Here is a 14,752-nt window from a genome sequence, read left to right as displayed (position 1 = left end):
TAAATTTTACTTAAAACAAAACCAAATCCAAATCTCTATCTATGAACCAATTAAGAGTACCATCAATTGACCCAAAATAAAACATGGCTAAAATAAAATTACCTTAAAGAAATTTGGGGTGTTCCACCACCTTATCGGATCTTAAAATTTAGCTTTATAAATTTTAAAAATATTAAAACTTCATCTTTGGAATTAAATAAGTAAACATAACAGTATTTTGAACAATCATCTATAAAAGTTAGAAAATATCTTTTTCCATAACGAGTCAAGGTGATATTGCAATCACAAATATCACCATGAACTAATTCTAGTAGTGATGGATTTTTTCTACTGCTTTAAACGGTTTTTTTTGGATTGTTTAGCTTACACACAAATTTCACATTTATCTTTATTATTTAAGGTTGATTTAGGGATTAAATCCATATTCATCATTCTTTTTATTGAATTGAATTCACATTACCAAAACAACCATGCCTATCAAAATATTCAACATTGGCCACAATAAAATATGAAAATTCAAAAATCTTACCATTCACCACATTGAGTTTAAACAAACCATCTATTAAATAGCCCTACCAATAAAATCACCATGTTTAGTATTTTAAACCCTGGCTTCACTAAAAAAAAAAAAAAACACGGACTAAATTCTTAGAAATTTTTTCTGGAACATGTAGAACATTATTTAACAGAAGTTTCTTGTCAGATAACTTAACTTCTCCTTCCCCTGTTATGAGGGCCTCATTCCCCTTTCTCCTCTTTATCAATATGATACTTGACTACTATTACTTAAAAAAAAATCTTTATTAGAACACAAATGAATATTCGTACCAGAGTTAAACCACCAATCATTTGAGTTAAAAACTAAGTTTAACTCGAGATTGTTGATATAGTTCCAAATATAACTTGAGATTATTGATATAGTACCCATTCAATAGAAGAAGGGAGCCGACCTGGCTTACAATCACCACTGGGAATGTGAACGATTCGATTCGATCCGATTTTAAGCTGAATCATGGACCAAACCAAAAAGTTTGGTTCTTGATATTGCTAAACCACAAAAATCGGAGTTGTTTCGGTTTCAACATTTGAACTGAAACATCCATCTTCAATTTCATTTAGTTTGGTTTGGTTATAACCAAAATTTTCAATCTTCACTCAACAAAGAAGAATATAACTCTCTTCTTTTTTCTTTTTTTTTTTCATTTTACCTACTAAACAGGGAAAAAATGGAAGAGAATAGAAAGAACAACAGAACCCTCATAAAGGAAAAACAAAATCTGAAAAATGAAGAAAAAGTAGGAATAACAAAACCCTCATACAAGAAAAACAAAATATGAAAAAATGAAGAAAAAGTAAGGCCCCGTTTGATAATCATTATATTTTTTGTGTTTGTTTTTGAAAAGTAAATCTATGGACACTACTTTTACCTCCAAATTTCTTCAGCCAAATTTTGAGAACTAAAAAAAAACTAGCTTTCAAAAAGGTTTTTTTTGTTATTGGAATTTTGCTAAGAATTCAACCATTGTACTTAACAAAGATGCAAATCATGGTAAGAAATATAGATGATATAGGCTTAATTTCCAAAAATAAAATGGTTATTGGACGGGGTCTAAGAGAATAAAAAATATTCAAAGGTAAAAGAAAAAAAAATGAGAAAGAAAGAAAATAATCATACATTGCGAGCGAGGGAAGCAAACAAGGAAAAGAGGAAGAAGAAGCTTGAGGTGGCAGATTTGGGAGGAATCGCTGGAGAGGGAGTGGCATCTTAACCAGCTGGTTTGGTTTGGTTCGGTTTGGTCTAGTTCGTTAGTTTTGTTTGGTTTTTGCACATCCCTAGCCACCACATAGGCTTTGATGTATTTGACTTAGAAGTTCTATCTTTACGGTAGTAGTAATCCCTTGCCAAATGATTCGTCGGACTATTAGAAGCACATCCTCTTTAAATTTTCACAATGTTTGTCCTCAATTCTTAATGAAATGGCCAATTCATCCTAAGAAAAATCCTTAGGTTTTTGTTTTAAAACTCTCAAAAAATGTAACCAAGAAGGGGATAACTTTTTAATGAGGCAAGCAACTAATAAGGTTTTCAAATTCATGAATTTGGTCATAGATGGACTTATCATAAAACTCAATTCTTTTGACCCATACTTCTGGTCTAAGGCCTCCCATATTTTTATAGAGTTTTTAGTTGCACATAAAATTTTGTAAGCACTACCTGACAACGCACTAAGAAGAATATCTCCATGACATAAAATATCTTTTTATTCTAGATCCTTATCAGTCATAGTTTTAATTGGTACGCTTGGGTTAGAATGGAATTACAAAATAAAGGCCTAAGGTGGTGAGCCAAAATTAACATTTGAAATTTTGTCCTCAGGTGGTATTTTAACTCAATGGAGGCCATGACCCAACAAACACAATAGAATTCCTAGAACATCTTCTTTAAGATTGTTGGAAATCTCTTCAATCAAACACTGAATAAAAAGGACAAAGCCAAACAATTAAATACCAAAATATTCAATAAGAAGTTAAGGGTTCGAAAAAGCCTGTAATTTTTGGGTTTAGGCACATTAGTGCGAAAAGACGTGGCCTACTTGCACTTAGTAATTTGACACTCCACTCCTAAGATACAACATCCTTCAAGAACGCTTGTGTGTAGCAAACCGTTCTTATGAACTTATTTGAACTTGTAGCTTACAGAAACCTTTTGAAATCGTATATAGAAATCAAAGTAATTTTTTCTATGTCTATTAAAAATATATCAAATTCTTCCTTAAAAGGAAACAACAAGATGTAAGCATTTTTACTATGCAACAAGTGTAGGTATCTTCCGGTTTTGAACCTCCCCTTAATGAGAAGTAATACTTACATCTTAAATTTATTTTAGCACGAACATAATCTCGAATTAGGTCATTTAAATCAATCTTTCACTTATCCCACGCATAGTACAAACGAATTTAGAAGTAATACTTACCTCTTAAATTTATTTTAGCGTGAAAAATTATTTAACCTTGTAGAAAACTACATTATCCTTAAATGATGTTAATTATGAGAGTAGTTTACATACTACGGTAATAATATGAAATTTTATCAGTCAATGGTTGAGAAAATTTGACGGAAGTTTAGAAGGTAATAATAATAAAAATAATAAGTAAAAACATGAATCAAAGATGCACATGATTCCATTGGACGACCATTTTGCGCGTGCGGAACAGTTGAAGTGGGATCATCGATCCTTAACTTCAATTATTTATTAACTTTTCAAAAAATAAAGGAGAATGAAAAGGAAGCAATTTGGATCCATGTTACTGGGAGACTTGGAATTGTAAATAATCTTATGATTACTTAATATAATGTCAGTCTCCATGTGCATTATTATATTATAGTTTCCGGTATACATCACATGCGTAACATATTCATTATTACTTTATTGTTTCTGTCTAAACCTTAGAATGACATTGTAATTTCAAAATGGAAGCATGCAGTTCCATAGGAATTGGGGAAATATTGGTTTCTTTGATAATTATTTTATTTTTTATTTTTTATTTTTTTTAGTTTTTGAACAATAAGTCTACAAATATCTATTTTATCTCTAAATTAGTTGCTTGATTATTTTTTTTTTATCAACGTTTTTAAAAACTAAACTAAATTTTGGAAACTAAAAGGAATAGTTTTTATTTTGTTTTTAGAATTTGGCTAATAATTCAACTTGTTTATTTAAGAAAGATGCAAACAATTGTGATAAATTGAGAGAAAATATACCTGATTTTTAAAAACTAAAAACTAAAAACTAAGGTCCTGTTTGGTAACATTTTGTTTTTTATTTTTGTTTTTGAAAATTAAATTTATAGATATTACTTCCACCTCTAAATTTATTCATTTGTCATCTACTTTTCACCGATATTTTAAAAAACCAAACTAAATTTTGAGAATTAAAAAAAGGTTGTTTTCAAAAAGTTGTTTTTGTTTTCGGAATTTGGCTAAAAATTCAACCATTTGTACTTAAGAAAATTGCAAATCATGGTAAGAAATGTGAATGAAATAGGCTTAATTTTAAAAAACAATAACAAAAAACCAAATGTTTATCAAAAGGGACCTAAATGGTTACCAAACGGAGCCTTATTTATATCTTTTTCCTGGCTGTTTATTTATTTGTCTTTTTAAATTCAACAATATATGAGGTGAAAGATCTGAATATTTGACTTCTTAGTTAATGACATATGTCTTAACAATTTAAACTATGATCGAATTGGTTGTTTTCTCGTGTTTGTTAGCTCTTGTACTTTAAATGTCACTACTTTAATTTTTAGCATTTAAAATAAGTAATTAATTGAACAATTGACAAATTGATCGAGGGTTTGGTTTCATGAATTTTGTTAGGAAGAATAATTAAATATTAATATACCTTAAAAAAATCGAGCAAGAACAACAACAAACTGGTTGCATTAGAAATCGATCACCAAAACGTCGAAGAACTTGAAGTGAATGATGAAGAATATGTGATTCTTGAAGAGTTCCCTTCAGAAGTTGATTTTGGATGACTAGTCCTCTAGTTATGGCTTTGAACGAGATTGATGGAAACATCTTTTCTTGATTTTTAGTTAAAGAAGATATTCAGTTTTTAACAGAAATGTTGGATTTATGTCTTAGATTAATCTCTTTGATTAGAATATTTTTGTTCAAGATATAAGAGGTTGGTTTGACCATACCCCACTCATTGAGTTTATTCATTCATTGTTTGCTTCATTTTTTTTTTTTTTAAAAAAAAAAAGACTTGATGATGAGTTTTCTTTTTGGAGGGATAGACTTTTGAAGGAAGAATAAGGTTAACTAGGTAATATTCTAGATTAATTTCCCTTTCACCCCTTATACTAAATGCTTTAAACATGAGTCTTTCCCTTATTGTATGATACATTATCATTCTAATAAAAGATTCACACTCGTAATTCTTAAAAGCTTACTTCTAAAGGCTATTTAGGCTAAAACAATAAACAATAATAGGAAAAAAAATATATTTTTGGTCTATAGGTTTTAAGTCTAGTTTATATTTGATCATGGTTTTCAAAATGTGATACTTTTAATCCTTAAATTTTGAGTTTGATTTCAATTTAGTCTATAGGTTCAAAATATTATACTTTTAAGTCTTAAGTTTAGAGTTTTTTTTTTTTCTTTTGGGTTATTAGGTTTTAAGATTTACACTTTTAATCTCATGTCCAATTTTGACATTAATATTTATTAATTAATTTCAAATAATTACGAAGTGAAAGTTTAAAATTAATTTTAAAAATGATTAAAAATAATAAGAATTCATGTAAATTAATTAATAGACATTAAGAGTAAAAACGAAATACATGTATTTAATAAAAATGATAGTTAAAGTGTAAATCATGAAACCTCTAAACAAAATTGAAACAAAATTCAAATTTCAATATTAAATTTATAATATTTTAAACTCTAGATACTAAATTGAAATTAAACTCAAAAGTTCAGTATTAAAATCGTAAGAAAAAAAAGAAGTATCTTTTTCTATAATAAATAATAAATTAGAGATTAATAGATAAATACTAAATAGTCTATCAAAGAAAAAGAAAAAGGAAAAAAAGAACGCATTGTCCATCCCTTGTATTTAAGTCTGTTTTTACTTTTTATACGCATTATATGGCATGGATGGATGGACCACGGGATGACGTGTTGCAAAAAATGTCTTCCATCTAAATGGAACATCTGGAGTACCCTTTTTTTTTATTTTTCCCCACTAACCAACGACACGTGTCTTCACTTTTTCCTAATTCCACAAATACACATTTTTATTTTTTTTTTTCTAATAAATTTTAGATAAAAATGTGAGTGTTTTCACCTGTTTTATGCACTAATTATCTAATAAAATTGTGTTATAGGATGATTTTTTTTATTATTATTATTTATAAAAGAGAGATGCATGAGATTACACCTCATCATTGTTCTAAATTTTATATTGGTCAAATATAATGCTTCTTTTTATTTGAATCTTAATCTTCCAAACCTTTTTTTATTTACCATTCTCTATTGCTGTTTTGAATTTCTTGAATAAAAAAATAGAAAAAACTTCACCTATTTTTTATGATACACATCAACAAAAAATCACTAAACTCATTTAAATTTAAAGTAAAAATTACTCTATTTTATCTCAATTTAAGATTTAAAGTACAATAAGATCTGAAAGTTTTCATTGTTTGTCAAGATAAAAGGTTGATAAAAATAATGTAGATTATAGATTTTAAAAAAAAAGACAATTTTTTTCTTATAAATTTAAGAAAATACGACAATACCTAATAATTTTTTATTTTTTCTTAAAAAAGTAAATTTTATTAATTTTTTACGGAAGGGAAATATGAGATTAGGTATAACTTAAGAGGAAAAGGAAAAAGAAGAGAGAAGCGGGATTGTGATTGGGCATCCACGTCGGTGTATGTCAGCTTGTTGTTGCTTTTATCTCTCTCTTTATAACTATTTATTTACCCTTCTCGAACAAATAATTGCTGTAAATATATTAATCTCAATTTAGGAGCATTAAGTACATCTCCATGTCCATGTAAAAAGGCAAATCACGCTATAACTTCATAAAAACTTGGAGTTGTCTCTCTTTTTCTCTGAAACTTTTTTTAAGCTGCGATTCTTCATCCAGCGCAGATTAAAGGTCCCTGCAAATTTGTAGCCTGCATCGCGAATTCGCCATTAAAGCCCCAAAGTCTTGCATTCCTCTTCTTCCCTGCCTTTTTCCCGCAACATAATAACCTTACCATTCTTGTGCTAAACGATCGGTTTCTGTCTCGTGGGTCGGCCGAGATTTCTGGGTTTTTTGAATCCAGGTTCGTCTTATTGTTTCGACGATTCGATTTTAGTTTCCTGTGTTCTGCATGTTTTGCAGGGTTTTTCTTTTTCATCAATTGAAATCCACCCAATTAAGCATTATCTCTGTATTTGATTCCGTGGACATATGTACGCTCTCTTTTTTCTTCTTTTAGTTAAAATAGGAATTCTCTTTCTGTTCGTTTTATTATTTGGTCTACTTTTGACAAAGTGATTCCCATGTTTTGGTTAGTTGCCTCTTGATTGATCTCAATTCATCGATTTCTGTTTTCTCCACGAATTGGCAGCATATTCTTCTTCTATTAGTCGCATGTAGAAGGCGTTGATTTTTGAACCACTTTGCGCCTGCCTCTTTTCGTGTGTGGCTGTTTATTGGGTTTTGGTCTTTCAGGGTCCTGTCAAAAAATGAGAGGCGTAAATCGGTATGCTCGTCACCTCCGATCAGCTTTTTCTCAAAAAACACGCAATCATACGGATGTTCTTCGACGAGGGCAAAGGCAAAGGCAACTGATTCATACCAATTCCGGGTCTCTTTTTATTGTCAAACCAGATAGATACAGAACCCCAAAATATATAAACTTAAGAACTCTGTCAGTTGACGCAGCTAAGCTTTCTAATGGAGGTTTATATCTCTCTCCCCCTGTCCGTTCCCATTAATATAACCTAGCATTTTGAGTTGTATGAGTGAAACTGGATACTTCTGTTTTTAATTTGGATTTTGGGGGTTCAGTTGCAGATTACAAGGTGGCAGGGCCACTCGTTGAGTATGAACGAAGAATTGCTGCTGGTGAGCTTGTGGATGGTGATAGTTGTCAGGTAAGGCCACCAGTTTCCCCTGCATCTTCATTGTTTATATTTAGAGATGAAAGTGAATTATATATGGAATAGTTCATAATAATTCACTTTTGGAAGCTTTATTTTCAGATTTTTACCTTCTGCCTCTGCCTAGCTTTTAAGAACTAAAATGGCTGATCAGCACAAACAGGAATAAATAAAAATATGTAAAATTTTAGCACTACATCTTTGTCAAAGCTAATGTTGGCTTAATATTAATGTTATTTGATTTTGATTTGAAACTATGTTTTTGTTGATAAATTACATGTCTATCTATCTGCTTTAAACCTGTTGAAACTAATTCTCATAGTCCTGTTGCAGGTAGGAACCTTGAGGGAACTTCAGAGACTCTACGATGAACTTGTTAATTCAGCTCAAGCATGCCGGTTGGATAGATATGCAGTATCAGAAAAATCAGGAAGGTAGTTCTTCCATCATGTAGATATAGTGCTTGTATAGAGATTATTCAAACTTATTTAATCACTTAGTTTTTGTTTACACTAGATTTTTCTTATTATTAATCTTCTTTTTCTTGCTTTTTCTTGTCTATGGCAGGAGTAGGTGGTTATGGTCTCGCTTCATTCCTCACTCATCATACTCTCCAGTTAAAGGTCTATATCTCTATGGAGGAGTAGGCACTGGAAAAACTATGTTGATGGACTTGTTTTTTGATCAGTTGTAAGTTTGTTGAACTCATGAATTGACTTGAATGTTCTCCAACCTCTTTGTTTTCCTGCCTCTATGTTGACTAATGGTTCGACAAATTCAAATGATAACCAACTATTATAAGTTTGTTTTGGGATATAGTTTAGTCTATTTATGCTATCCATTGTCTGTCTTCTCTTACTAGCTCCTTATCTTAGACTTACTCTCTTCTTATAGACCCAGCAATTGGAGGAAAAAGAGGATCCATTTTCATGACTTCATGTTGAACGTTCATAGTCGTTTGCAGGTAAGGTTTACTATTTTCTTCATTAGTGGTGAATGCTTTAAAATGAAATCTCCAGTATTGACACTGAGACTATGATGCCTAGTTGAAGTGGAATGTCTTATGTTCTCTGAAATCTCCTAGTTTCTAATGCCCTGTTTTTTTCTTTTGGTTCCCTCGATGGTGACCTATTGCTCAGTGTGCGTAATTTATAATGGAAAAACCATTGAAAATAGAGTTATTTCTTAGTTTTCTTAATTTGTAATTGAAAAACCATTGAAGTTAGAGTTATTGAGTCATCTGAGTTTTACAATTTGGAAACCAAATATATTTCTGTTTAGCCTACTTTTCTGCTCAGTCTGTCTCCTGGTTGAAGGTAATCACATCAATCTTTCAACTTGTTGGGTATTATCTTTTGATAAACTAATAGTTTGCCTAATTGTGTGGAATGTGGATATACTAAATAGGCATCTGGCTTGAATGCTTATTTTGACAGCGGCACAAGGGTGTTGCTGATCCACTTGAAGTCGTTGCAGGAGAGATTTCAGATGAGGCAATTTTATTATGCCTAGATGAATTTATGGTACTCTTTGTTCAACTGCATTTCTTTTGTTTGTATATCATAACTTTTGGCCTTGCACTTTGGTAACATTAGTAAATTTTCTTGGTATTGTGTTTTTCATAGGTGACAGATGTCGCTGATGCATTGATACTAAATCGTCTGTTTGGACATCTTTTTAGCAACGGCGTTGTAAGTATTTACTTCTACAGTTTTTTTTTTTAATATTCCATCATAAGATGTTGTGTTTGGTTTCAGACATAACTTAGAGATTGTTTGTATCTGATCGAGGGAAATGTAGATCCTGGTTGCAACATCAAATCGTGCTCCAGATAAACTGTATGAAGGTGGATTACAGAGAGATCTTTTCCTGCCCTTCATTTCGACATTGAAGGTACATTTGTGGACAGTAAAATTTCAGTCAGTTTTAACTTTTCGTTCAACAATATAAACGTCAGGAACACACTTGAATTAAGCCACCCATTCTTACAATAGTAATCTGAATCCAGTGCCAATTTAGTCGATTTAAGCTCAGTCATTTATGATTTTTCCACTCATTAATTTGGAAGGTCTCATGATGTAGGAAAGGTGTGTGAGTCATGAAATCGGTTCAGCAACTGACTATCGGAAATTGACTTCGGTAATGATTCTAATTCCACACAGAAGTAGCTTTTTGAGTAAAAAGTTCTGAATGATTATATATTTTATACCTACTCTTGACTGCAGGCAGAGCGAGGGTTCTACTTTGTTGGAAAGGACTCATCAAGCTTTCTTAAGCAGAAGTTTCAACAATTGATTGGTAAAAGTATAGCTGGTTCACAAAAGGTGGAGGTTGTGATGGGCAGGGTTCTGCAAGTAAGCATTCAGTTTCTTTGATGATTTGAGTAACTTATTTCCTTCAATATTGTTGTTTAGCAATTTTCACTACTTTTAGGTCCCATCAGGAGCAAATGGATGTGCGTATTTCCCTTTTGAGGAACTCTGTGACAAACCTCTAGGAGCTGCAGATTACTTCGGGTTGTTTAGTAAGTGATCATTCAAGATGACATTTGTGTTCATATTGGATAGTAATATTAGGAATGCGAATAGTATTTTCAAAGCTCCAGAAATTTAGCTGTGAAAATGAAGTGCAATTTAAGATCCGATTGTGATAATAGCTAGTTTGATGAGATGGGTTTATCTTATTCGTAGGTACCACTAATAGTGAATACATGTTAGGTTTTCCTTCTATTAGCCTGATATTTTGGATCGGAACTCCTTTAGTTAGTCAAATTTCTAGAATCACTCGTAGAGTTGTCGTATACTTTTATTGTGCTAAATTTTTAGTCTAACTTGCTTGTTGGATTTATTTTTAAGAATTTGCTGTCTTCCTTCACAGAAAAATTCCATACCCTGGCTTTGGAAGGTATCCCAATATTTGGACTCCACAACAGAACAGCAGCATATCGTTTCGTCACTTTGGTTGATGTATGTCTGACTTCATATTTGGATGCTTTTAACTTCAATAACCTCACTTTACGTAGAAGTTTGTTTCTTTTGTGACTTCAACCAATACTTATCCATTTGTTTGATGACCTACAATGCCACTCCTTCCATGTGCTATGTTTGTTTATTTAAGGCATATACCACTACTTCGTCAAATATATTAGAAAACGACGGGTCTAGCGGTTGGGCAGTGTGATACCAATAAGAACTTATTCTCATGATTGGTTGACCTCATAAAAGGCATGTTCTTCAATAAGAAGGTTTTGGATTCGACATGATAGTCTCAGAAAATAGGGCAATGAGGAAAAAAGATGTCATGTTTCGCTATCAGAAAGATAAACTTGACCCATCCCCTTGGATGGAAAGAATTCAAACTGTTCTGAAGAATTTTAGAATTTGATTAGCATGTGATTTTGGTTCTTTCTCAAGCTTTCCTTGTGTGATGACAGGTGATGTATGAAAATAAAGCCAGACTACTATGTACAGCTGAGGGGAGTCCTCATGAACTTTTCGAAAAGATTGTAACCATCTCTGACGCTCAACAAATTGCACCTAGAACCTCGACGCGATCGAGGAAAAATGACATTTCAGATCTCTGTGTGGACAATGAATTGGGTTTCGCCAAAGACCGGACAATTAGTAGGTAAGGCATCCTCCAAGTATATTTGGACTTGGACATTTCAGATCTCTCTTCCCTTAATTGATTAAATGTGAAGTCAGACATACATGACGTGTATATAATTCCTTTTAGTATCCACATGTATATTCATATTCAGCTGCTAATATTGATGTCATTTTTTTAAGTAGATTAACAGAGATAAACAGCAAAGAATACCTGGAACAACATGCGGAACTCGTAGCGGAGAAGCGAAACTGGGAAGACGGTGACAATCAGGATGCTTTGCAACCATAATTTCTATTTCTGCAGCTTCCAGATTAATCACATATCATTTTTGTTACTGCATTTCACTATTTTAACTTACTAAAATTATATATTTTAGTGATGAGAAATAATGATATGTAAATTGAAACTTTTCTTTTTATACAAACTAACAATTGTTACCCACATATTAGAATTCAGATTGAAGAGATGGGACATTTTATTATGAGAATTGTGTAAATATGAAGGTTGATATAACAACACCTACTCGAATTCTTGACTCAAAACATTATAGTTTGTTATTTGGACGAAGATTAATATAACATACGACTTAAAAGGATAATTATAGCCTAACACTACAAGAATTTTGGTTATTTCTAATGACATTTCTTCCGACACACAAAAAAGCATCGGCAGATTCAACATATCCCGATAGTGCGAATAACGGGTTGGGATCAAACGATTTCTCAACAGTCTACTAACAAACAGTCGAACGTTCAACTACTCTCGATGGTCTACTAACAAACCGTCGGGCTTATTGGACTTTTGTCCGACGATTATTTTTAACCGTCGAACGTTTTATTTTGTCTGACGAACAATCGTCGGGTGGGATATGGAATATAAAAAAATATGTATTGAAATTTGTAAAGTTAGCCCAACGATTTGCATTTAACCGTCGGGGTTGTGTGAATTCACCCGACCGTTATTGATGATTGTCAGCCATTCCAAGCTTGCCTCGACGGTCTGCGAACACCGCCGGGAGTTCTTATTTTCGCCCGATGGTGGTTGAACAATCGTCAGGGAGGTGGTAGTATATAAAAAAACATTTATTGGAATTTGTAATTACGTCTGACGGTTTCGTGTAACCGTCGGGCATTCTAAGTTCTAATATAAATATAAAAAGATTTTTATGGGAATTTGGGGAACTTTGGCCGACGGTATTCTCGTTGGGAGTTCTAAGTTCGGCCGATGGTAAGGGGTGACCGTCAGCAATTATTAACTTTATCCCGACGATCCTTGTTTAACCGTCGAGCTTGGAGACTTAAGCCGACAGTTTTCAGTCAACCGTCAGACATTCAAAGTTCTAATATAAATATAAAAAGATTTTTATGGGAATTTGGGGAACTTTGGCCGACGGTATTCTCGTTGGGAGTTCTAAGTTCGGCCGATGGTAAGGGGTGACCGTCAGCAATTATTAACTTTATCCCGACGATCCTTGTTTAACCGTCGAGCTTGGAGACTTAAGCCGACAGTTTTCAGTCAACCGTCAGACATTCAAAGTTCTAATATAAATATAAAAAGATTATTTTGGGAACTTCGGGAACTTTGGCCGACAGCTGTGTCATAACACCGTTGGGAGTTCTCAGTTCTGTCGATGGTAACTATGCGACCGTCGACAGTTATGAACTTTATCCCGATGGTCTAGCAGACGACCGTCGGGAAAAGCTTGATATAAATTTCCCCCTCGAGCTCGTTGTTTCATCTTCCCAATTTTTTCTTCTCCTTCATTCGTCCGCACGCTCCGATTTCTTATTCTCCTTCATCTGAACAGTTGTCTTCGTTCGTTCGTCCTTCGTTTGTCCGCACGCTATCCGATCGATCTCTTCTGTCCAGTCGCTGTGGTTGTCATGCTCTTTCTTCTGTCTAGTCGCCGTGCTCTCTTCTCTTCTGTCTAGTCGAGCATTTGGAGGTATGTAAGATTTTCTATTATGGTTTTTTAACTTAGACTTTATTATTGAGAAATATTTGTGTTATTTTGAGTCTAATTATACGATTTAGGTTTTATTTGGAGCTTATTGTTAGATGAAAGTGTGATTCTTAATTTGTTGTATGTCCAAAGTATGATTAGGGAGGTTATATGATTAAAATTTGATTTATAGTTTATTATTGGAGAACTAGAACTTTGTTATTTAGCCTTTTGAAGTTTAATATTTGATTTTGAGTGTATTGTATGTTTAAAGTGTAAGAATATTTATGTGATTAAACTGTGATTTAAAGTATATTTATGTAGGTGAAGTTTGATTTAGAACTTATTGTGTGTAACTAGAACTTTGTTAACGATCATTTTGATTTAGTTCAAGATTATATAAATAGCATGTTTGTGACTATGGAACTTTCTTTATGTTTATATGTTTAAGTTTTTGAAAAAAAAAATCCTTATGTTTAAGAAATTTGAAATTTTTGTTATTGTGTTAGTACATAATTTATGATTGGTAAATGTGATTCTACCCATGTTTAAAAGGATAGGGAGTTGTTTTGTTTTTAGTTGTGATAGTAATAAATGTTAATTTGTGATTGTTATGATTGGTAAATGTGATTTTACTCATGGTTATAGTATTGACTTAGGGTGATAATGTGTGATAGAGTCTAATCTCTAGCTTCTGTCACCACTAAATTCGATAGAGTGTTTGATTGGATTACAAGGGATTGTCAATCCAAAACTTTATTTTCAAGGATGATTTCGTAAATTCACCAAAAAAAAAACACAAAAAAGAAGTAAATCAAATGAAATTAAAAGTTAGAAATTGGAACTATATATTCTAATATAACTAATTGTCTAAATCATACAGGTTCAACTTATCGCATATATTATTAAGAATGGATAAAGAGTGGATTAAGATTAGGAACAAGTTATCAACTGAGTATGCAGAAGGAGTATATCGATTCATTGATGTTACAAAAATTCATGTTAATAAGTTGGAAAAAACAAGATGTTCATGCATAAAATGTATGAATGCTAGGTGGGAGCCAATAGATGGAGTTGAACGACATTTATTCATTAATGGAATTTCTCCATCTTATCATCAATGGGTATATCATGGAGACCCAGTCGACTTGTCTAGGGGATATGAGAGTCACACATCTCAATCGACACATGATGATGGATTAAGTACGACAGAGATGAATGTTATAGATGAAGAAAATGAAATTTTGAATATTATAAATGATCTACAGTATCCAATTGCTGATGTAAATGAAAAAGAAAACGAGGATGAGATGCACACCAATGCCGAAGAAAAAGATAACAATACAAGCTTATTTGAAGACTTAATGAATGAAGCACGTAACCAGTTGTACCTTAGTTGTACAAACTTCTCTTCATTGTTGTTCTTGGTGAAGTTGATGCATATTAAGGTTCTTAGTAGTTGGACTAACAAGTCGTTTGATTTGTTACTTGAATTGTTAAAAGAAGCATTTTCCGTTGGAGCATCTATAC

General features: G+C 32.3%; 1 protein-coding gene across 4 annotated transcripts; it reads left to right on the top strand.

Annotated features, from left to right (window-relative positions):
• Positions 1-6,554: 6,554 nt before the first annotated feature.
• LOC120072347 (AFG1-like ATPase) lies at positions 6,555-11,808 on the top strand. Of its 4 annotated transcripts, none has more exons than XM_039024825.1 (15): positions 6,555-6,848; positions 7,241-7,471; positions 7,586-7,665; positions 8,005-8,105; positions 8,239-8,361; positions 8,566-8,635; positions 9,108-9,194; positions 9,297-9,362; positions 9,472-9,564; positions 9,754-9,810; positions 9,897-10,025; positions 10,105-10,195; positions 10,549-10,637; positions 11,105-11,298; positions 11,460-11,808. In XM_039024825.1, the coding sequence occupies exons 2-15, from the start codon at positions 7,255-7,257 to the stop codon at positions 11,566-11,568; spliced, it is 1,506 nt and encodes a 501-aa protein (XP_038880753.1). In that variant the 5' UTR covers positions 6,555-6,848; positions 7,241-7,254; the 3' UTR covers positions 11,569-11,808. The 4 variants fall into 4 exon arrangements, with proteins under 4 accessions (XP_038880753.1, XP_038880751.1, XP_038880754.1 ...); XM_039024823.1 differs by having other exon boundaries at positions 6,557-6,848; positions 7,580-7,665; XM_039024826.1 differs by having other exon boundaries at positions 6,560-6,848; positions 11,463-11,808.
• The last annotated feature ends 2,944 nt before the right edge of the window (positions 11,809-14,752 follow it).

This window comes from Benincasa hispida, chromosome 2, assembly GCF_009727055.1.
Source record: "Benincasa hispida cultivar B227 chromosome 2, ASM972705v1, whole genome shotgun sequence".
NCBI classification, from domain to species: Eukaryota; Viridiplantae; Streptophyta; class Magnoliopsida; order Cucurbitales; family Cucurbitaceae; genus Benincasa; species Benincasa hispida.
This window is presented reverse-complemented; position numbering and strand designations above follow the sequence as displayed.

Bases quoted from the DNA above. Each gene is read 5' to 3' on its own strand.
- LOC120072347 (XM_039024823.1), top strand. From the start codon at position 7,255: ATGAGAGGCGTAAATCGGTATGCTCGTCACCTCCGATCAGCTTTTTCT. The intron at 9,811-9,896 runs GTAATGATTCTA...TCTTGACTGCAG, and splicing joins ACTATCGGAAATTGACTTCG to GCAGAGCGAGGGTTCTACTT. The intron at 11,299-11,459 runs GTAAGGCATCCT...CATTTTTTTAAG, and splicing joins AAAGACCGGACAATTAGTAG to TAGATTAACAGAGATAAACA.